This window comes from Protomyctophum parallelum (assembly GCF_964188405.1).
Source record: "Protomyctophum parallelum genome assembly, chromosome: 4".
Taxonomy (NCBI): Eukaryota; Metazoa; Chordata; class Actinopteri; order Myctophiformes; family Myctophidae; genus Protomyctophum; species Protomyctophum parallelum.
In genome coordinates this window covers 34,914,438-34,938,476 of record NC_139700.1, presented here as the reverse complement: position 1 = coordinate 34,938,476, position 24,039 = coordinate 34,914,438, and the positions used below count along the sequence as shown (strand labels likewise).

General features: G+C 42.7%; 1 protein-coding gene across 4 annotated transcripts in view; it reads left to right on the top strand.

Moving 5' to 3' along the window:
- Nucleotides 1-24,039, top strand: part of enc2 (ectodermal-neural cortex 2) — a 55,675-nt gene that overhangs the window by 16,914 nt on the left and 14,722 nt on the right. For 3 of the 4 annotated variants that reach the window (XM_083762457.1, XM_083762459.1, XM_083762458.1), the window contains 10 exons: nucleotides 2,223-2,454; nucleotides 2,979-3,084; nucleotides 7,381-7,626; nucleotides 12,366-12,455; nucleotides 12,989-13,152; nucleotides 14,415-14,562; nucleotides 16,224-16,420; nucleotides 18,205-18,310; nucleotides 18,706-18,849; nucleotides 20,391-20,820. In XM_083762457.1, coding sequence (XP_083618583.1) covers nucleotides 2,223-2,454; nucleotides 2,979-3,084; nucleotides 7,381-7,626; nucleotides 12,366-12,455; nucleotides 12,989-13,152; nucleotides 14,415-14,562; nucleotides 16,224-16,420; nucleotides 18,205-18,310; nucleotides 18,706-18,849; nucleotides 20,391-20,777 — 1,820 coding nt within the window. In that variant the 3' untranslated portion in view covers nucleotides 20,778-20,820. Of the gene's footprint in view, nucleotides 1-2,222; nucleotides 2,455-2,978; nucleotides 3,085-7,380; nucleotides 7,627-12,365; nucleotides 12,456-12,988; nucleotides 13,153-14,414; nucleotides 14,563-16,223; nucleotides 16,421-18,204; nucleotides 18,311-18,705; nucleotides 18,850-20,390; nucleotides 20,821-24,039 lie in introns of those variants that run through there. The other variant, XM_083762460.1, reaches the window with a different exon arrangement.

Sequence of the window (24,039 nt, the reverse complement as noted above, 5' to 3'; positions counted from 1 at the left end):
AAGTCAATCCTTTGGCTTGCGTTGTGTGTTGTTTTCTTCTTCATAATTGTTTGTAAGGGATGTTGGTGAAGGGGGAAGTTAGTCTGAACTGAAGACCTGTGCCAGTGTCCTTAGATACCATCTGAGCAAAGATGGTATACTGTACCAGTAAGCCAGCAGCATTGGTGGTGTCTTATCATGAATACATTCTTCTATTCTTCTATTTTCCTTCATTAAATTTGATTCTTATTTTTATCTGGTGTATAGGCAACATTGTTTTGCAATATCAAAATGAAAGAATAACTTTATGCCTACTACAGAGGACCTTAAGAGCCGCAGGTTGCTTACCCCTGCCTTCCCCAAACGTCTCGCGCAGACTTGTATTGTCTGTATTGTAGTTGTGTTGCCATTTGCCAAGTGGTTTGATCATGGGGTTTGATTATTTTGCGTTACTTTGCCTTAATAACTATTCGTAATAACTGGTCGTCATGACACGCACACGCACGCATGCATGCATGCACGCATGCATGCTCCCTCCTCCGCGCCACGCATACACGCACTGAAGAGTAAACAGAGGGCATTTAGCCCACACGCTGCCTAGTAGTGTAGCTAATCTAGCTATCCGGTCAGACTCAACTCAAAACTAAATACTCACTCAAAACAAAATAAGCCCTCATTCAAAAGTTGTGTAGGCTGTCATTGTATTTTCTGTGAATTAACTCAGATTAACCCAGTGATCCTCACCCATTTTAATTTCAAGGACCCCCAAATTAAATGTATATGAATTAGCCTAAGGTGACAGGTTCCTAGGCCATTTCATTATGATTTTCATCTCTGGACTGGGACCCCAATACATGGTAAAGACATGTTTACAATATTTTACAACAGTATAGCTACTTATATTTTGTTATTTAAAGCTGTGATTATTTATTTAAGAAGCACTGTTCTGAACCAATGTTCACCTTTAATTTCTTTTTTTAAATCATCCTTAACCTTTAAACTAAAATAATTATGACCGGGGACTTAAAATCATTGTTTTAATTGATGGCCTTCATGCCCTGGCACTCAGCCTTTGTGCCCTCAAAAAGTTGCCCACACTAAAGGCCAAGTGGCCTTGCCCCTAAAAGGATGAAATTACAGGCCTGCCGGTGATTCTTTTCCACACGTCATCATATCACTTAATTCAAATATCACTTATTTTTTTGTTTTGTTGTGATAATCCTCCCTACTATAGAGTGTGCTGGCCATATAAGGAGTTCCTCCCTGTCCCCAGTTAACCCCTGGGGGTCAAAAAACCTTAGGTTTCGTTTTAGACTCTCTATCCTGATTGGACGAAAGGCTGGGTCCCACAGCCAAAAACGAAACCTAAGGTTTTTTGAGTGAAATCACTGAATATACCTTTAACGAGAGCAGTACTGTACATGTGGACGGATGTTGACTGGCCACAGGCTGACAAAAAAACATAAAATGCTAACATTTTAAACATGTGAGAGCAGGGGGGGACCTTTACTTTTTGGATACGATGTGCGAAAAAAGGTAAGAATCAACAATATTGGCCAATATTCGCCGGTGTCGTAATCTGCCGACACCCTACGCTGTGGAACCTCATCTGAGAGCTAGCAGAGGGAGAGGTTTCGATTGGAGTTAACTTATTTTTTTTCCACTATTTACTTGTATTATGAATAAAAGCCTGGTCACGACCTAATGCAGAGTGCCTATAGGGGCGGGACCTCAGTCTCAACACTTGTTTCATTCACGGAGGATGTAAACAGATTTGTAAACGTAAGTGTGTAATGCATGGCTAAATGACACGGCATCCCTACAACTCAAAATGTCAAGGAATCACATCTATCATGGATTTGTTATGGATACTTCGTTTCATTTTCCAAAAATAAATAAATGAAAAAAGTAATTGGAAAAAACACAGTCTCCTCACAAATTAGGACAATATCAGTCCAGAACCAAGGACGGGTGTTTTCGATGAAGTTAAAATGGGTTTGTATAGGAAGGGGGCAACTACCATGAATATCAAATATCTAAATACTGAATGAAGCTACTTGAAAACTGTCTGGGGTCTTCAAGTAGAGTAGATGATAATAAAAAAAATTGAAAGTGAAATATCTCTTTAAAAGGATAGTTTATTGGGAGTTAAGAAATGTCCTATACTACAACTACAACTCCCTATATTTGCACAATGCACAAAAACTAATGTTATTTCCCATTCTTCTCCCTCCTCCTCTTAGTGGGCGAGATCAGTCCGAGTGATTCCTTGGAGGTGCCGAGCGAAGCTGTCATGTCGGTGAGCGTGCACGAGAACCGCAAGTCGCGCACCAGCACCGGTTCTATGAACATCTCTCTGTTCCACAAGCCCTCGCACCCCGACAGTGTCCTGACACACCTGAACACGCTGCGGAAACAGTGCATGTTCACCGACGTCACGCTGTGGGCCGGGGAGCGCTCCTTCCCCTGTCACAGGTAAGACCAGGGTGGTTTGTGGTGGCCATTTGTCAAAATTACATACAAAATGAGTAGACAAACACATAAAGAGCTATGACTATTACAGGTCTGTAACACTGAGAGTGTTCAAATCATTGGTACACTTTCAGAGTTATGGGGGTCCTTCCTTGGAAATAACACGTCTGAGAAACGCTGTCCTAGTGGACTACTAATGTGTCATAGTAAATCAGTTTATTCTGAAGAAAATCTGGCGAAAGACTGGCGTTCAGTAATTGGGACATATTTGACCGTGTACAGACATATTGATGACCCCTGAACGAGACGCCTTCAACAGAGTCCAGTGCCAAATCGTGTGATTCTCTCTCTCTCTCTCTCTCTCTCTGTAATGCCTCAACCTACAATTCATGTGTTTGTCAGGGTGGGGGCTACCCCCCTCAGTTCAAATTATATTATTTTGGGGAGGGTCATAGGCTAGACTGAATAGGTTCAGAACCACAGCTTTAAAACATGATGAATGACTAAGTGTTCTTTGTCTGTTCCAGGGCAGTCCTAGCAGCATGTAGTCGGTATTTTGAAGCCATGTTCAGCGGAGGACTGAGGGAAAGTCTGGACAGCGAAGTTAACTTCAGAGACAGCATACACCCTGAGGTAAATCCTGCTACAACTAAAACTCCTAGTCCTAATGATGCAAGTCATATGTGGTGGTCATGCAATACCCGTGGTACTTGTTATAGTATTCAGAGGCTAGTTTATGATGCCTGCACACACAGGGATCTCCATATTGTCTCTGTCGGGTGGAAACCTCATGTCCACAAGCTGAAAATGTGTTGCAATGCTATATGATCACGAAGGCCGTTAATTTCCGGGGGGGGGAAATCACACACAAAGTTAGAATATGGAGATAAGAGGTTTCTGACCGACAGCAGCGTCATATGGGTGTAAAAGTCATATAACTACAACTGGTATAGTGGCACAAACGTGACTCAAAAGTGTCATGAAGCCGATAGATTGTTTTTGGCAGTCAGGGACGTCGATGTCTGTGGACACAGACAGACTGACACACACACGAAGACAGACTGACAGCTATACAGGCAGTTCTGGACAACCACTTGTCTGACTCGATTTGCACTTGGTACAACACATCCCAGGGTCACCAGCAACACACATGCCAAGTTTCAAGTCAAAGTTATGCCCCAGACAGACAGACAGACAGACAGACAGACAGACACTTAGATTCAGTGAATTTACAGATAGTTTAAAGTTTGACGACAAACATTATGTTGGGTATCTGTCAGAGTGTCACGCACATTGGCTACTGTATGACTTGCAGTATACCCCAACCATTTTCCAAAGCATACCGTTATTGGATTTTAAGGGAAGACAAGTGAATTCACTGCAGTATGGTATGAAAAACAACTTGCAGAGACTTGAAATCTGCTTGTGTTCTGATACAGTAGGTAAGCCAACAGTGAAAGTTGCTTCTTAACAGTAACATCAATCAGCTAAGGAATAGTCAAATCATTATTCCAAAATGTGGGTATTCTTTGGAAAAGGGTCAACATATTGTCAAGTATGGCGTTACAGTTCACCCTAAACATTTATTGACCTATAGGACAGCGCTAAATATTTTTCTTTAATACAGTCATTCACATACACCCATTCACAAAAACATAGGAGCAAGAGAGTGTTTGTATGATGTCAATTGATTGTAGAGGCATAATTCATCTAAAGCATTATCCTAATGCTCAAGAACATAACATTTCCTCTGTGGCCATAAAAACATTTCCATCCTGTTAAGAAGCTCTTTTGCTGAAATGTTTTTATTGACAGACTAAATAGTCATCTTCATCCATGATGCAAGTCATTTCTCTGGTTTTAGAAATGCTGAACGCACTCTGCTCTGCTTTGCTTTCTTAGAAATCCCAACAATGATATTAGCAGTAACTTTCCATTGGATTTCTATCTTATAAAATGACTGAAAGGTCTAAAATGTTTCTAAAACGTTTGACATAAATACCAAGCTAATATTTCTGTCATTGCTCCACCATTGGAATACTTACACTAAAAACACAAAACGGATTTATTATGCACAATCTCTCATATGCCATCACTGTTAACATTGTTTGCAATAATATGTTTGGCTTTAAAAAATGAACAATTACTATCTCTGCCAGCACAGCTGAAGATTATGTTTTCTCCCCTGTCTGTCCGTGCACATGTGTGTATGTCTGCACTGCTGCAGTGATCAGCATGAAACATTGCATCACACTCCCAGTGGGCCAAGGAAGAACCCACCCACTCCAACAGTCTCCAAATTGCCTCATGGTGGCACAATAGCAGGTCGATTCATGGTTTGGCCTATAACTCTTGAACTGTGGGTCATTAGGGGGCACGGTGGCACAGTTGGTAGTGCTGTCGCCTCACAGCTAGAAGGTCCTGGGTTCGATTCCCGCTCGGGGCGCTGTGGGTGCTGGCGGCGTGTTTCCTCCTCCACGTCATCAGTGCCCATACCCGAAGGCGAGGTTGGCGAAAGGGTCTTTCTGTGTGGAGTTTGCATGTTCTCCCCGTGTCCCCTAGGGTAGATAGTAGATACCCTCACAAAAACATGCAGTAATCCTGGTCTCTAAACTGCCTCCCCCTGGCCAGCTGGGGCACCTGATGGAGGGGAAAGGAACTGGTTGGAATAACGTGTTCCTTCCACACGCTACGTCCAACCAGGGAAACTCCCCCCTGTCAGGTGTAAAGGAGCAACTTGGACACTCAAGCATGAAGGAAGCATTTGTTAAGTCCGTTGCTCTCCCCAGGTTGGCAGAGGGTGTGTAGAGCCCAGGATCACATTAGATGATTGACACAGGGGTGAAAAATGGGTTACAAAATCGTGGGATAAAAAATATATTAGAAAAAAAAAATAAAAAAAAATAAAAATAGAATAACTGTGGGTCATTCAAGTTTTTTCCCCTGGATTCCTTGGATCATGACACAACTCCCCATATAGGCCATACAGTATGTGTGGGAAAGCCTCTTTCCATGACGATTTTGTTAGGTATTATCACACGATTCATTAAGACAGACAAAACCCATTCGATTAAAAAAGAAAAGTAGGAAAATTATATATTTTCCCCTTTGTTTTGGCTCCTCCCCTTTCTTGGTCCACATCCTCTCAGGTGCTTAGTAAATAGTATCTTTCAGTTGTGTAGTATATATTACATTTACCTACATAATTATGATACCGACTTGTCATACAACCTAATCAATTAAATCATGAGCTTTTGAGAAGCTAGTGTAATGCTCATCAGTCTATAGTAATGATGCTATATCTTGTTAGAATCCCTGTCCAGGGGCAAGTGTGTGGTGTGTCTGCTTCTAAAGCTGACAGTCTACGAATGACAAGAGCAGGTAGTGGAGCACACAGGCCATTAAAGCCTTTTTATTGTAGGTGCTGCAAACTAACGTTTCGATTATTACATCTTCATCGCCTTCATCACTCATAGTCTATAAATAAAGATGTAATAATCGAAACGTTAGTCTACACCTGCAATAAAAAGCTTTATGTAATGACCTGTGTGTTCACTGCTTCTCCCTCGTATTGCTAGATGCTCATGAGATGCACCACCATGGCCTGTCATAGTTGACATCTTCATGCCAATGACCCCCAAAGTGACATGTAATTGGCAGCAGACCCCCCCCCCCCCCCCCCATCTGAAAAGTGTTTGTGACAGGGAGCCCCCAGAAAAAAAAATGCAAAAAAATTGATTTAACATTTTCAATATTTTTCAAAGCCTTTCAAAAATAGCAGATGTACAATCAGCACAAAGTGACACGCTGTAAGCTTGTAGATCTGCTATTTTTGAACAGCCAACGTATAAATGGATAAAGTGGTTAAAAGTATTACGAAACTGTATTACTGAAACTACTTTAGCTGGGGACGCCCTGGAATCCCCCCCCCCCCCCCCCCCCCTGGAAAACAAGGAAGTGTTGATCGAATAAAATAAATTTTCGGTTACTGCATTGTGCATTTCTTGCTTCAAATGTTTTCAAGAACATTCTTGAGAGCAACGTTTAGTTGTGTGTTTGTTTACATGGCTGTCATGTTGCATACGGCGCAACATCTTGCAGCGCAGACAGGTGCTCTGAGGCTTTGATTAGACAGTGGTCTGTTATATAGCTGATCGGTCATTATCAGTGGAGTTTCCAGTAATTACATTTCTGGCAGGCAAGCTGTGTTAATTGTCGTCCCCCCACGCACAATCAGTAGCACTAAAGGTTTTCAAAGAGATATACCTGCCAGACGAGTAGGATACAAAGGCTGAAAGGCATGCATTTAAATTTACATTCGCGCTCTACCGCAACGGCCAATCAGCTGTCCACTAATAGTTCTCAGGTCTTGTTTTTGTCCTCTTTTCTTTTCCTCATTGTATTGATTTTGGCCAGGCAGAAATGGATTTGGACAGGCCTGTCCTCGCCTTATTGTAGATACGCCTCATGGTCATTATCCTTATTCAGCGATAGACCAATCAGAACCAGGCATTCCATCAAGACATTTAATAATCATTGATAACATTGTTCCAGATGGCGAATTTGAATACTAGCATGGACAGCATTTAAACGCATTGTATGTTATATTAGCTTTCTATGATCAAGAGATAGGTACCGACCTACTCAGGGACCATGTAAGTCAGGAATGGTGCTAGTTGGGAATGCATCACCTGTGCTAACCTGTTTATGCAATACCATGGCTCCCGTAGCCATTGTAATAGTAACAGTGTACTGTATATGGAATGCCCATAATACTGGTAAACCGGGTCCATACATGCCTGTACACCGTACAGTATGGGCATATCGTTCTGGACAACCGGCAATCGGATCAACTTTTACGCTTTGATAACTAATCAATCTAACCGTAATCACTCGGACCCCCCCCCCCCCCCCCCCCCCTTCTCACAGGTGTTGGAGCTCCTGCTGGACTTTGCATATTCCTCCCGAGTCATCATCAACGAGGAGAACGCTGAGTCGTTACTGGAGGCGGGGGACATGCTGCAGTTCCACGACATCAGAGACGCCGCCGCAGAGTTCCTGGAGAAGAACCTCCACTCGTCCAACTGTCTAGGAATGATGCTGCTGTCGGACGCCCATCAGTGTAAAAGGCTCTATGAGCTGTCATGGCGGATGTGTCTAGTGCACTACGAAACGGTAAACATTTAGGATGTATCTACTAGTGAACTACGAAACACTAAACATTTAGGATGTGTCTACTAGTGCACTACGAAACTGTAAACATTTAGGATGTGTCTAGTGCACTACGAAACGGTAAACATTTAGGATGTGTCTACTAGTGAACTACGAAACACTAAACATTTAGGATGTGTCTAGTGCACTACGAAACGGTAAACATTTAGGATGTGTCTTCTAGTGAACTACGAAACACTAAACATTTACGATGTGTCTACTAGTGCACTACGAAACGGTAAACATTTAGGATGTGTCTAGTGCACTACGAAACACTAAACATTTAGGATGTGTCTCACTAAACATTTAGGATGTGTCTAGTGCACTACGAAACACTAAACATTTAGGATGTGTCTAGTGCACTACGAAACACTAAACATTTAGGATGTGTCTAGTGCACTACGAAACACTAAACATTTAGGATGTGTCTAGTGCACTACGAAACACTAAACATTTAGGATGTGTAGTGCACTACGAAACGGTAAACATTTAGGATGTGTAGTGCACTACGAAACGGTAAACATTTAGGATGTGTAGTGCACTACGAAACGGTAAACATTTAGGATGTGTCTAGTGCACTACGAAACGGTAAACATTTAGGATGTGTCTAGTGCACTACGAAACGGTAAACATTTAGGATGTGTCTAGTGCACTACGAAACGGTAAACATTTAGGATGTGTCTAGTGCACTACGAAACGGTAAACATTTAGGATGTGTTTAGTGCACTACGAAACGGTAAACATTTATAGGTCGATTTTGAAAGTGGTAAAACACATGTGGTAATACATAAATTGGCCTCGCTCTGCGCTCTTTTCTGCGGCTTTAGTTGGTAAAATGTTGAGATTAGAAACGGCCATAATTCTTTCATTTCTCAACCTTTAACCTTGGGAAGTTTGCTTTAATACGCTGTATCACACCCGATTCAAGTCTTCTTAAATAAAATGCTACGAGCGAAGACCATATACCATCGGGGCCACAGGCACAGCATTACGCAGCACGCATTCAACTCATTCCTTCATCGTGACTTGAATGAAATAAAATATAATAAATGTTATTTTACTGGTGTTTTTCAATAGAAACTAATTATTTTGAGGCATAAAGGTGACAGCATGCAGTGCAATAACCCTAACCCAAATGTGACAAAGTCATGTCATGTCTTCTATGGTGCCAGCCTGAAGAAATGTAATACCACGATCCCCAAAGTGCGCATTCCGTATGTGACATCAGCTGACTGGTAAAGAGAATAGTACGGACATGTTGATTGGGTACGTCTCAAACACTCTAAACACTCCCATGACTAATTCAAGGCCGTTTTGCGCAATCCACGGGGTGTCGAAAGCGCTTCTTATCATGCCCAAAATTGCTATATGACATTCCACACGCCCCCCAATTCTTAAAACTGTAATATTATATGTAATATTATTGGAACTGCTTAATCGAGCCCTTAGGGCTGAATTTTGCGTGTCTTAAGTATCAGGTCTTATTCCCTAACTTGAGTAAACTAAAGACCTGGAGGCGTGATCAATGCCATTTGGCTATTCTGAGTGGCCAAAGAGCATTGATCACGCCTCCAGGTATTTAGTTTACTCAAGTTAGGGAATAAGACCTGGTACTTAAGACACGCAAAATACAGCCCTTATGGGTAGATTTTGAAGGTGCGTTTTACCAATGGAAATACATAAATTGGCCTCGCTCTGCGCACATTCGTATTATGAAAGGCATATCGGCCCGTGTTGAACGCACTGACCCGTGTTGAACGCACACACATTATGGCTTACCGCGGTCCTGAATATTTTAGCATTGTGGGAGTGTCCATATGTTAATTATTTTCGCTTTGCGCAATTTGCTATTAAGCCCCTTGACCTAAAGACACTCAGCGCATAACGATTAGACGTGGGTCTGACCACCTCATAAACGCAAAAAGCACTGTTTGATTTGACACTTGAGCGGCTCTGAGAGGCTGGTAGAGTGTTGCCATGTCTGTTTATTATAAGCGGCTTATTTTTCTGTAAAGTTGCTTTCTGTGTGGTTGTTTTTCTTGTTTCTAAAGTGGTTATTTGGGCTTTTCTCCTAATGTTGTTTAAACCAGTGATCCTCACACAGCACATTCCCATGTCAAGGATCCCCAGATGAATGCATTTGCCCAACTAAGGACAGCTAATCCAAAAATTAAATAAAAAGATTACTTTTGAAAATAGCAGATCTATACCAGCTCACAATGCATCACATTCATTCATTAAAACTATGAACTCTGACTGCAGGGGGATATATAATGATCATTATAACAATGTGCAAGAACATATTTAAAAAGAAGGAAGAACTTTATATTTGTGGACAATCAAAATATGTTTTTTTATTTTAATGTGGTGTCATTCAAATTAATCTGGATATGGCAGACTCACTATTTAGAAAATAAAAACATGGCACTTCATTTAAAATAGGTTACAGACCCCTGTTATATGCGCTTATTTTTATAGACCTATTTACTTGTTTCTATGAGACATGGCAGTTTTGCGTCTTTAAAAAAAAAATGTTGAGATTAGAAACGGCCATAATTCTTTCATTTCTCAACCTTAAAAATAAATAAAAACATCTCCATAATCCGTGGGAAATGTGCTTTCATATGCTGTATCACACCCGATTCAAGTCTTCTTCAATAAAATGCTACGAGCGAACTCAGCGAAGACCATACCATCGGGGCCACAGCATTACGCAGCACGCATTCAACTCATTCCTTCGTCGTGACTTGAATGAAATAAAATATAATAAACGTTATTTTACTGGTGTTTTTCAATAGAAACAAATAAAGAGCGTGTGTAGGCTACTGTGTGCAAGTGCAACAGTGCATATACATGCATGCACTAGGCTATATTTCTTCCGTGTCGGGATGGTGATTGAGCTCTTCAAGTTCATAGCCCGTTTGGTCTTTCATAAAAAAACGTTGATATTAGCCTATAAACACTCATGGTTCTCTCATTTCTCAACCGTTTTATTAAATGTAAAAATCTCCATATTCCTTAGGAATCTTGCTTTCATTCGCTGTATGGTACATGGTTCTATCGTTATCGAATTAATTAATTACGCATGGATTGGCAATTTGCCAATATGCTGCTATCTACTCGCAATTCCATTCCGATCTGAAAGGTGGGTCTGTTCTTTTGAGGCATAAAGGTGACAGCATGCAGTGCAATAGGAATAATTAACCCAAATGTGACAAAGGCATGTCATGTCTTCTATGGTGCCAGCCTGAAGAAATGTCATACCACGACCCCCAAAGTGCGCATTCCGTATGTGACATCAGCTGACTGGTAAAGAGAATAGTACGGACATGTTGATTGGGTACGTCTCAAACACGCCTTAAACACACCCATGACTAATTCAAGGCCGTTTTGCGCACTCCGCGGGGTGTCAAAAGCGCTTCTTAACATGCCCAAAATTGCAATATGACATACTACACGCCCCCAGATCATAATACTGTAATTAGATTAGTAATATAGAAGTAAGTAACATAGAAGTCCTAAATCGACCCCTTAGTCTCTAGTGTACTAGAGACTACACACATGATATGAAGGAGAAGTCTGACCCGAGAACCATGACAGAAGTGACACAGTGTGTTGGGGTAGATTAGAAAGTGAACGTCAGAAATGCATTTCAGACACTGAGGAAAAAACGGGGCTGAGTGACTGATTTTCATTGCAAACATAAAACAGGAAAAGCTATGCGGCCGTTGTCCAACACAGAATATTAAATTACATTACTGGCATAGTAAAGGCAAGCGATGTATAAATACATAAAAAATAACACCATAACTCAGCATTGAAGAGAAATTTACGGTTCTGTGTTCTTTTTCTTTCTTTCTTTTTTTTAAATCTTTGCAGACCGTTCCCCACTTTTAATAATAATAAGGGGCACTGTGACTGGATTGACCTAAACGCTGAGGGCTGCACTTTTCCCTGCCCATTCCAAGTACAGTGAAATGTGTTTAATTAATTGCGTATGTAATATATCTAATCTTAAAGATGACATCATACAAGCAGAGAGGCAATGTAATTAGATTGAGCTTGAGTTCTTAAGTTATACTGTATGCCAAGAGCACCCAGAATGAGAGGCATGCTTACAGCTGCTGCTTCTGTTGGGGCTCTCCCTTTTAACCCTAGTAATATAGCTTAAAAGGGATCCAGTATTTCCTATTTTGGTCCATTGTCTTATATAATTCATTTGGGATTGTAAAATGACTAAAGAGGCAGCAAATTACTGATGCTGATGATGTCATGTTGAAGATACACACAACTAGAGATGTCCCGATACTGTATCGGTAAATGAGATCACAACACTGGTATCGGTATTCGGTATCGGCTAACACAGAAATTGAGGTATCGGGATCGGAAACGAAAACGGGACATCCCTACACACAACTATACAAAATATTAGCGCACTATAGCCACTCCATAGTGAGTGCTCCTTTTGCACAATCAGTGCCTTCTTATTTCAATCCTCTCCTAATCCTCCCTTCCATGTGCATCTATTCATGGCTAGGGTTTAACCACTACTTCAACCTTAATGTCCCTATTTTTGGTGGACCATTTCCCCCTTGAATAGATATTTTGGGGGGATTTTGGCAAAGGCATTTGGCGTATAGACAGGGGTTCAGTGGTCCTGGGTTCTAATAACCTCTATAATGCTCTACATTGTTGTCACCCAGGTTAGAGAAACAGAGGATTTCTACAGTCTCTCTAAAGACAAACTGCTGGAACTGGTACTCAGCGATGAGCTGGAGATAGAAGATGAGCAGGTGAGGAACCTTATTTTTCTTACAATACCTGCTTTTGTCCCTACCTTCCTGTCTTATTCCCTTTGTCCCTACATCCCTGTCTTATTTCCTTTGTCACTACATTACTTACTTATCCTCTTCATCCCTACACTCCTTACCTTCCTTCCTTATTCCCTACCTTTCTTCATCTTGATCCTCTACCACTCTTAACGAGTCATGAGATGAATGGTCAGATATTTACACTTTACATTAACACATCAACTGCCAGGTATAATGAATGAATTCTTCCGCCACTGCCAGTGTTTTTCCAGACCCTTCATTTGAAGGCCCACCGGGACACGAGACGTGAACCGGATGTAACGAAATAAATAAAATAAACGCTGTGTGCAGTGACGGACGATCGTCTTTCCTTTCACCCGGAAAATAAATGTAACCGCGATGCTATATGTATAACTCAAATCTAAAATGACACGGATGCTTTCCCGGTGTTAATGGGTTTAAACATAAATGACGTTTAACCTAATGTTAATAAATGAGTGTTGTTTGTGAACCAGGTGGTGTTCAACTCGGTGATGCGCTGGGTCCGCTACGACTTGGAGGGCAGGCGCCACCATCTGCCCGACCTGCTGCGTGGCATCAGACTGGCACTGCTGCCCTCCGAGTGTTTACTGGAGGCTGTGGCCTGTGAGGAGCTGGTCATGGCTGACAGGAGGAGCAGGTACCGGAACCTGTGTGTGTGTGTGTGTGTGTGTGTGTGTGCAGGCATTCTTGCTTGCTTGCGTGCGTGCGGGCGGGCGGACGGACGTGTATGTGTGTGTGTCAGTGGTGGAAAAAGTAATCTTATTTTTTGATTTAAGAGTATCAATACTGCGATGTAGAAATATATAGTAAAAATATATAGTAAAATATATATACTACTGTATATAGTAAAATTCCGGAATTAAAAAATGAACTTGAGTAAAATACAAAAGTATTAGTATCAAAATGTATTAATGTACCAAAAGTAGAAAGTACTCATTGTGCAGAATGTCCCATTTCACAAGTTTTCAAATGTCTAAAATGTCTTGAAAATAGAAAATCTAATAGCCCACAATACATCACACTGTGAGATTGATTATTTTCAAATGGACGAAATGTATAGGGCTGAAGTGGTTAATCCAAATATTAAAATATTAAGTTTTCAAATCAAGGTGTATGTGTAAAAGTACAATAATTGTTTCTGAGATGAGTGGACTAGAAGTAAAAGTACTGACTATTGGACTTCTGTAAAGGTGGACTTGACCAAATGTTGGCATATAGTTACTTTCCACCGTGTGTGTGTGTGTGTGTGTGTGTGTGTGTGTGTGTGTGTGTGTGTGTGTTTTTCCATACAGTACATGCATGTACTGTACGTATGTGTGTTTGAGCATGGCCTATTTTCCATCACCTCGTCTCAAGGCCAGTCGTGTGAGTTTGTAGACATAACAGGTAACCCAGATACCACCTGGCCGGGCTCCTTTTGATCTTTGATAGATTTCCAAACATGGAGTGGTGAGCCTGAGGGGCCAGTAGAGACAGCAGCCAGCTGCCCAGCGTTTTGTCGCATTGCTAAACTAATAATGTGGTGTCCGGTATAGGAGACTGAGGCCAATGTAGGGCCTTTTTTAGGATTAAATTTGAATGCAGTTGAATTAATATCTATTTCAATAAATTGAAATATTAAAATGATCAACTCAAAAGTATGTAATTGAGGACATTGTAACATTTAGACAAAGATATACAACTCTGCTTATATAGTGTAGGAGCTTCATAATGACAACCTTGTTAATGTCTGTGTGTCATATTTCAATATGAAACGGAAATGTTAGCAACTTAAACTCGGGACATGTTTAACCCATTCAAACCGGGAAAGCGTCTGTGTCACAAATCTTTGAATATAATGATATTCTTTCACAGCAAATCTGTTCTCAGGTCTTAATGGGTCATGGTTCTCCTGTGCAGGTTAATCGTGGAGGAGGCCATGCAGTGCAAGAAGAAGATCCTTCAGAACGACGGCGTGGTGACCAGTCCCTGTGCAAGACCTCGCAAAGCAGGACACACCCTGCTGATCCTGGGAGGACAGACCTTCATGTGTGACAAGATCTACCAGGTACATACACACGATAAACTATAATAATGCTCATCGTCCCATCCCTGGCAGAGAGCACATTATAAAGTAGGTTGGTCAACAGCAGTTGCATCAATGGGAAGACTGACACACTAACAACAGAAAGACAAACATGGGTAGGACAGTTATTTTGCAGGACAGCAGAACTGCTTCAACAGAAAATGAAATGCAGTGAGGGCAATATTTATATCGGCCAGATGATGTCTCACGTTATCATTTACTGCCCTAAACAAACATTAAAGTCCTTAGACTTGGCTGGCCTATGAGATAATTGCGGAAAGTAGGGATGCACCGAAAGGGACATTCTTGGCCGAAACCGAATACCGAATATAGGAAACAGTTGGCCGAAAACCGAATACCGAATAGCCGAATACATATTTGTTGTAAAGCTACCTGATTATGGCAAAAGACATGATTATGGCAAAACCTAACTTAAATAATAAACACTTATGGGTCCATTAAAGAAACATCTAATTAATTGGAGTCTTTGTGATTAATTAATCTCAATTAATCACATTTAATCGCATAGCAATAGGCCTATTTGACCTGAGCAGTGAGCTTTTTTTTCTACATAAGCATAGGCAATAAAACAAGTAGTAATAATAATAGTGATAATAATATTATTTATATAAAGCTTCTCTGAGTACTTAGACACTTTTCAAGGAGAACATGAGAAAACAAATAAAAACAACTTTATTAGAGAAAAACTAAGACTATGGAATAAAATAAATTAAAGTGGAATGAGATAGCAATATTCCAGAGGTGGGTTTGAATTTATAGGTGGTGGCATGTCTCTGAGTTTTGGGAAGTGCATTATAGTTGTGGACAGTGAAACCCTGACCATTAAACATGGGCAGACGCAACGATACAGTATCATTCATTGTTAAAGCTCCAAATGATATTCCCATTCGTCTTTGTGTCTGCCCGTGTAAACGCAGCAGCAAGTGTGAGGTGTTGGGGAACGGATGGAAAGTACATAGTGTTAAAACTAACGTTAGCTCCCATGCTAGCTATAGCTTCCCTCGTCAACAGACCACCCGTCCACAGATCGGGTGGAAGAGCTGCTGATATCACGTTGCTTGTGCCCGTGGATGGGAAATAAGATTTAAAAGGCTATGGAAGCGTGGATGAAAGCACATATGTATGCAATAAAGTTGTGTCGGATCTGCCTATGCATTGAAGCATTCCGTGACTGCTGCTCGTGTGTTGTGTTGTGACTGCTGGCTGCTGCCAGCTGAGCTGATGCATAGTTAATGAGCGTCATAAGCATGCGCCCTTCCTGCGCTGAAAGTAGCAGATCTACAAGCTATCTACCCGTCGCAATGCACAGCGCGTTGGGCTTGTACATCTTTGTTTTTCCCGCAGTTTAGTTCGATTCACAACTTTAGGACCACTACTACTATTCGGTGATATTTTTCGGCTTATTTGAGCCGAAACCGAATAGGCCGAAAATACATTTTTAGCCATTTTCGTCCGAATATTTTCGGTGGTCGAATTTTCGGTGCATCCCTAGCGGAAAGCCATGCATTGGATGGGCTAGCGTCTAGCGCCCCTCAAAAAAATATACCAGTGAAAGATTATATAAAGAAAATAAATAAAAAGTGAAAAATCAGTATGGCTGATATGTGGTGTGGTGTTTGTAGGTGGATCATAAAGCCAAGGAGATCATCCCCAAGGCAGACCTGCCCAGCCCCAGGAAGGAGTTCAGTGCCTGTGCCATCGGCTGTAAGGTCTACGTGACGGGGGGACGGGGCTCCGAAAACGGAGTGTCCAAAGACGTATGGATCTACGACACGGTCCACGAGGAGTGGTCCAAGGGAGCCCCCATGCTCATAGCCAGGTAAAGACATCAGTGGTTCTTAGAGGAGTGGTCCAAGGGAGCCCCCATGCTCATAGCCAGGTAAAGACATCAGTGGTTCTTAGAGGAGTGGTCCAAGGGAGCCCCCATGCTCATAGCCAGGTAAAGACATCAGTGGTTCTTAGAGGAGTGGTCCAAGGGAGCCCCCATGCTCATAGCCAGGTAAAGACATCAGTGGTTCTTAGAGGAGTGGTCCAAGGGAGCCCCCATGCTCATAGCCAGGTAAAGACATCAGTGGTTCTTAGAGGAGTGGTCCAAGGGAGCCCCCATGCTCATAGCCAGGTAAAGACATCAGTGGTTCATAGAGGAGTGGTCCAAGGGAGCCCCCATGCTCATAGCCAGGTAAAGACATCAGTGGTTCATAGAGGAGTGGTCCAAGGGAGCCCCCATGCTCATAGCCAGGTAAAGACATCAGTGGTTCATAGAGGAGTGGTCCAAGGGAGCCCCCATGCTCATAGCCAGGTAAAGACATCAGTGGTTCATAGAGGAGTGTCCCAAGGGAGAAGGGGTTCTCAATGTTTTTGGCTGGAGACCCCCGCCCCGCCCCCCTCCACACCCCCAATACAAATTGACCACTACAATAACCTTAATAATAGAGAAAATACATCATAAATAAATACTGAAACCAGATATAATCATTAAGGAAAGTAGAAAGTAGAAAAGTAGAAAATGTTTTCTAGAGGAAAATGAAAAGATGTTTTTTTTTTAAATATCCAAAGCATTCCGTGATGAAAGGAAAACCATAAATGATACGTAGCCTTCTAGTTAGTTCAGTCAGCATACACGAGGTTAACACGCCGTGCATTACTATGTGGGTTTATTGTATACAGTGCTCTGCAGGTCCCATACGTCATACACTGATGTGGCAATCAGCTGGCCGATTTAACCTCACCTGCGTCTGTGTTCTTTCTGCGTGGCTTATGCGTATGCGTTCCTGGTTTGTGCTTATGCACCATTTGCTCCCACCGCCACCCCGACACTGGCTCTGCTATTAGTTCTGTTCCATATGGGGGGCTTTTTGTCTCTCTATCTCCCTGCTCTTAACACAATCTGTATATAGGACGTCGGCCAGACGTCTTAGCACCACCAACCGTCGCGTACTAAAGACGTCTGAGGGCGTCCTAGCGCATCCTCAATGATACCGGGCGAGATAATATATATATATTTTTTGGGCAGTTCGCCTTTCGGCTACCGTATGCTACGCTCTGGGCTCATATTAGCTTACCGTTGACTTAGCTGTTAGCGCGGCGGAAAGAATGACTCGTCTCTCCTAATCCAGGGCGCTCTCCGTGGTTATGAACGGATCGATATACTGGCGCTTAATTTCTGCTCCTCATCCGTCTCTCCCGCAAAATATGAACGCTTTTTGGATCATATATCGTATAAATTAAAATGATCGCAATGTAAGCTAGCAATGTAAAGTCAACTTTTTTTAGTAGATTGTTTCCGGGTCGTGGCTTTCAGAGTAAAAGCGCTCAGACAACTCCGGCCACCCAGAGCTCCTATTTTGAAGAACTTCAACAATAATGGTGGTTATCGAATTGTGCTGAGCAGGGAGAAAAATTTAGCAGAGCCTGAACGCCAAGATAAAATATATCACACACTCGTATTCACATTCTCTAATGAAATATCAGTTCATTCTATTCGTGAGTTTGGTGTTTCCCTCGGTTAATGTCCCCCTTGTCCCCGCTGTGCTGTGTGTGTCAGGTTTGGTGTTTCCCTTGGTTAATGTCCCTCTTGTCCCCACTGTGCTGTGTGTGTGTCAGGTTTGGTCACGGGTCAGCGGAGCTGGAGAACAGCCTGTACGTGGTGGGAGGTCACACAGCTATAGCCGGGGTATTCCCTGCCTCGCCATCCGTCTCCTTGAAGCAGGTACGAAACAACACTCATCTAAACCCTAATGACGGGTTTTATGGGTCCGATGCCGATCCCGATTTTGGTCCTTGACCACGGTTTCCCAAAACACTGGGTCGTGGACACAATTCTACGGGTATTTCATTTTATCGAGTAAATATACTTTTGATTGTTTCCTACATTTGCTTTTTAATCGTTATTTCAAAACGATTTACCCAAAAAGCTCACAACAAATCACGTTGCAACAACTTGTGAGCTAGTAGATTTGCTATTTAATAAATAGGAGTAACAAATATTTGCCTACTCTAAATTTACAGAAAAATAAATACGGTAAATGACTTAAGTCCTACATTTTTGTTTTGTTTCTTCCCTATGCTGAAGAACTACTATATCCTGCATTGTTTGTCCTAAAGGTGGAACGGTATGATCCTCTGAGTAATAAATGGACCATGATGGCCCCTCTACGAGATGGAGTCAGTAATGCAGCTGTGGTCAGTGCCAAACTAAAACTCTTTGTGTTCGGAGGTACCACCATACACAGAGACAAGGCTTCCAAGGTGAGTGGAGTCATCAGTCATATTCCTATTGAGCATGTGTGTCTATGGGACACTTCTATGTCAATGGCAGAGAAGAGTGTTGGTCTGCAATTGCCTGTATGCTCTACTCTAATTCATGCCTTATAACTCAATAAATACATATTTATTTGGGGGTCCTTGACACAAAGAAATGACTCCGACATAATAACTGCCAGGTGCTACAAGCTCTTGTAGCGTTGTTTTCATTAGTTTCCGACGTTCTTTTGTTGGTTCACTCACTGTGTTTTGTTATGGCTTTCCTCTAGCTCCAGTTAGCTCACAACATTAACTTCTGTTGCCGCTCACTCCGCGTTGCGGCGTTCAGAGTTCAGAAGGTTTTAATGCCGTTCAGACTATGGGTTGTATGGGTAAGTCTCCCATTGGCTTAGAGGCAGCCAATCATGAAAAGTGTCCACTACAGTCGTCTTTACGGTCGTTAGTAGAGGTACTAGAAAATGTAGTCCAGGCGCTTTTCAAGCACCTGGCAAAAAGACCACTGTTCTCAACCCCCAGCTAACAAACACAACCTAACCCCGTCCTCACTGTTCTCAACCCCCAGCTAACAAACACAACCTAACCCCGTCCTCACTGTTCTCAACCCCCAGCTAACAAAAACAACCTAACCCCGTCCTCACTGTTCTAAACCCCCAGCTAACAAACACAACCTAACCCCGTCCTCACTGTTCTAAACCCCCAGCTAACAAACACAACCTGACCCCGTCCTCACTGTTCTAAACCCCCAGCTAACAAACACAACCTAACCCCGTCCTCACTGTTCTAAACCCCCAGCTAACAAAAACAACCTAACCCCGTCCTCACTGTTCTAAACCCCCAGCTAACAAAAACAACCTAACCCCGTCCTCACTGTTCTCAACCCCCAGCTAACAAACACAATCTAACCCCGTCCTCACTGTTCTCAACCCCCAGCTAACAAACACAACCTGACCCCGTCCTCACTGTTCTAAACCCCCAGCTAACAAACACAACCTAACCCCGTCCTCACTGTTCTCAACCCCCAGCTAACAAACACAACCTAACCCCGTCCTCACTGTTCTCAACCCCCAGCTAACAAACACAACCTAACCCCGTCCTCACTGTTCTAAACCCCCAGCTAACAAACACAACCTAACCCCGTCCTCACTGATCTCAACCCCCAGCTAACAAACACAACCTAACCCCGTCCTCACTGATCTCAACCCCCAGCTAACAAACACAACCTAACCCCGTCCTCACTGATCTCAACCCCCAGCTAACAAACACAACCTAACCCCGTCCTCACTGTTCTAAACCCCCAGCTAACAAACACAACCTAACCCCGTCCTCACTGATCTCAACCCCCAGCTAACAAACACAACCTAACCCCTAACCCCGTCCTCACTGTTCTAAACCCCCAGCTAACAAACACAACCTAACCCCGTCCTCACTGTTCTCAACCCCCAGCTAACAAACACAACCTAACCCCGTCCTCACTGATCTCAACCCCCAGCTAACAAAAGCAGCCGTCCTCCATCCTCCCTGCACAGGTGCAGTGTTACGACCCGGTGGCTAACCGCTGGAACATCGCCGCAGAGTGCCCGCAGCCGTGGCGCTACACGGCGGCCGCCGTCCTCGGCAGCCAGATCTTCATCATGGGCGGCGACACCGAGTTCACCGCCGCCTCGGCCTACCGCTTCGACTGCGACGCCAACCAGTGGACGCGCGTGGGCGACATGACGTCCAAGCGGATGAGCTGCCACGCCGTGGCCTCCGGCAACAAGCTGTACGTGGTGGGGGGCTACTTCGGCACGCAGCGGTGCAAAACGCTGGACTGCTACGACCCCACCTCCGACAGCTGGAACTCCATCACCACCGTGCCTTACTCCCTGATCCCCACCGCATTCGTCAGCACCTGGAAACACCTGCCCGCCTAGCCCGGGACGGAGGACGAAGCACCCGGGAATGAACTCGCCGCAGGTAAAACCACTGACTGGATGTTACGTGTGTTATGCTTTGGTTGATATGCAATAGCTATACGAGTGGTTGTCAACCCTTTTAACCCATTTAGACCTGAGGCCGATTCTACAAATGTCTTCTAAATACCGTTTCTGAAAAACGTATGTTTTGCTATCTCAGTGGTGCTCAAACCTTTTCATGTCAAGGTCCCAAAAAACAATATTTGGATGCACCGACCCCATTGTAAAATATTTTGTTCCAGGGACCCCCAGAAGCAAACATTTGAATATATTCAAAGATTTGCACTCATTTTCACGATAAAAACAAATAGCAGATCTACAAGCTCTGAGCTATGAGCTTGTATATCTGCTATATAGCTAAAATATAAAATAATGGTTAAAGTGGTTAAAAACTGCATATGCGTTCCATGTCTTACTGGATTCATTTCAAGCACCCCAGTTTGGAATGCTTATTGAGTTTAGCCTCGCTCTCAGCCTGATGTACAGCATATCTATAGGTACAAGTAATGTAATGTCTTTTCCCACTAATCACAACATGGGTTTTATGCACGCAGAATGTAAACAGATCTGTAGAGCCTCAACTTCCCTGTGTGTGCGATACGTCCGTCAAATTCCAGCACTTCCGTTTAGACGCTCAACAGGCTAGGCTTCGCCCATCGTGGATTTACGTGTGTGTGTGTGTCTGTCTGAGAGTAATTTGTAAAACTGCCCTAGGTAAATAAAAGCTTCATCTCACGTAGACAGACTGTACATCCGCTGAAATGTGAATGTATCCTATGGGCTATAACAGCTGACAAACCTACTGTACACCCACTGCTTTGAAACATAAATCACACCACCATCCACAATGTAAAGGACAACCCCAAACATCTTTGAATTGCTTCTGCAATGCAGTTATAGTACGTTTCTACATTTTCAAACCGTTTCCACCCATTCATTGAACATACATGTCCACACACTTATATGTAGATGGTGTTTGGGTTGTGAATGAGTTAGTGTTTAGTTTGGTGCTTTAAAGTACGTTTCCCAGGGAGTGTTAGTATTTGTAGAAGAAAACAACAGCCTCCCTAGATGTTGGTACCTACTACAGATGAGACGCGCGCACACAAACACCCACAGTCACACATCCTGCTCCCTTTTCACACGCACACATGACTCCCACTTATGTGCATATGCAGCAAGCAGAGCCCTGGGGTGTTCTCTCATCATTCTCCCCCCCCGGCAGCTTTGTCTGCTCAAGTCAACATGCTATTATCTTCTCCATTCTGTGACCTGCTGGTCTCTGTGTCTATAGGGAATCACTGCTGGTCATCAAATTATCGGTTTAGGAATGTGACAAAAACAATATCCATGAATTCAAGTCTCCATGTGGTGATTAATCGATAGAAAAAAACATTTTTCGACTCATTTCAACTATCCCTTTAAGTAAGACTCGATGACTCAACTCCATAACGTCATTAATTACCTACCTCTAAAACGATATACTGTATGAACTTATTGGAGTTATAGGAGAAGAATCACCCAAACTGAGCAGCGGTTTGCAGCCAGCACTAATAACATTAGTCCTCCCCAACCGCCCCGTTTTAATGGGTTAAAGTGATACTATATACAGTACCTGGCAGCTTGACAGTTGGCACGGTAAGATTCTCTTGTTGGGTGCGAGCTGAGCTCACTCTGTGCCTTCATTTCCAATTAATTTCCTTCCCCTGTCATCTTAATCACCCTTTGAAATTTGGAAGATTTGGTGTTGCACTGAAACGTGAGACCCATTGCATTCTGTGATTCAGGAAGGCACAGGGTAGGATTACATTAGAATATAGAGCCATCTGCTTCATTTGCATTTGTTTGTCTGTTTTTGCCAAGCAAAGAAAGCGAATGTCGAGATGAAAGAAAGCATGATTCCTCATCCCTCCTCACCCATGGCACATACAATGTACTAGACTCACTAGAGGTTTGTTTGCATTTGTTTTTGTGATAGAAGTGTGATTTTAAGACGTGCTTTGTCAGGCAAAGAGCGGATGAAGAGATACAAAAATAAAATCACGATTCCTCATTCAACCGATAAACATGATTTGACAATATTGTGTGACTTGAGGTTTGTATCGTGGCCAGACCCAACCCGACTCAACCCAAAGTCTCTACCAAAGTTCAGCATCACATTATGTAACAGATAATGTCTGCTGACTGCTACAGTCATGTAATGGGTGGCCAGAGACACACAGACTATACAGTAGATAGATGTACCGGCAGTGGTGGTGAGCGGTCAAAACTCTTTCCATGTGTTTCCTGCAAGAAAGATGTTCCCATGCATGTTCCCATTAAGTGAAACACTGCTGACTCGGCTGCTTTACCCCAATAGAGTCCTGGCCCGTTCCATTACTTAATATGTGACAGCAGCAATCCAAGGAAATCCCTGGGGAGAATTTCTAGTACATCTTCTTTTACTGTAATAGCCTTCCTTCTAATATCATTTTCTTTCTGGACTCACTGTCTGAACAGTGAACACACAGTTACAGTGTCGAAAGTGTAGGATTTTAGATTAGAGTCTGACAGCTATATTGGACATTATTATTTGACATTTTTTTTGGTCAAGTAAATGCTCTAATTTTAGCCACGTTCAACCTGGGGTGCGTTGGGATATGCACAGACATATTAGTTTGTATTGCACAGTGCACTATATCTGTACGCAGCCCTGGTGTCCCTATTTTGAGTTTCAAAAGTTTTCAGAAATATAATAGCAGATCAACATGTTCACAACGTGTCGCAATTTTCTATTTTTAAAAGGTCTTTCAAATGGATTAGAATTGATTTAGCGGTTCCTCTCTCTCTCTCTCTTTTAAAATACATCGGTAGTAGTCTAGGGGTCTCGGAAATTGTATCGAAATTTTGATCGCATTTTTCCTCTTTCCTCTCTCTTTCCAAAGACAAAGACAGTCCTCTGCCTGTCCCTTTGGACACCCTGGGTTTCATCTTATGCCATGCTTTATCCTCAAGTAATAAACATTTTCCGTGAATTACGCATTTAGGAGCTTCCACTATGCGTAATCGTTATCTTGCGGCCACACAACCCACTATTCATTTTGCCGACTCCTATATTTGTGGGTGGAGGTGTGTCTGTAGGCGTGTTGATGCGCTTTCCCTATATTTGCCATCTTATGCACACAGGTTTAGGACAATGGAAAGTGCCTCTTCAAACCACCCATAATGCGAATTCTGTTTG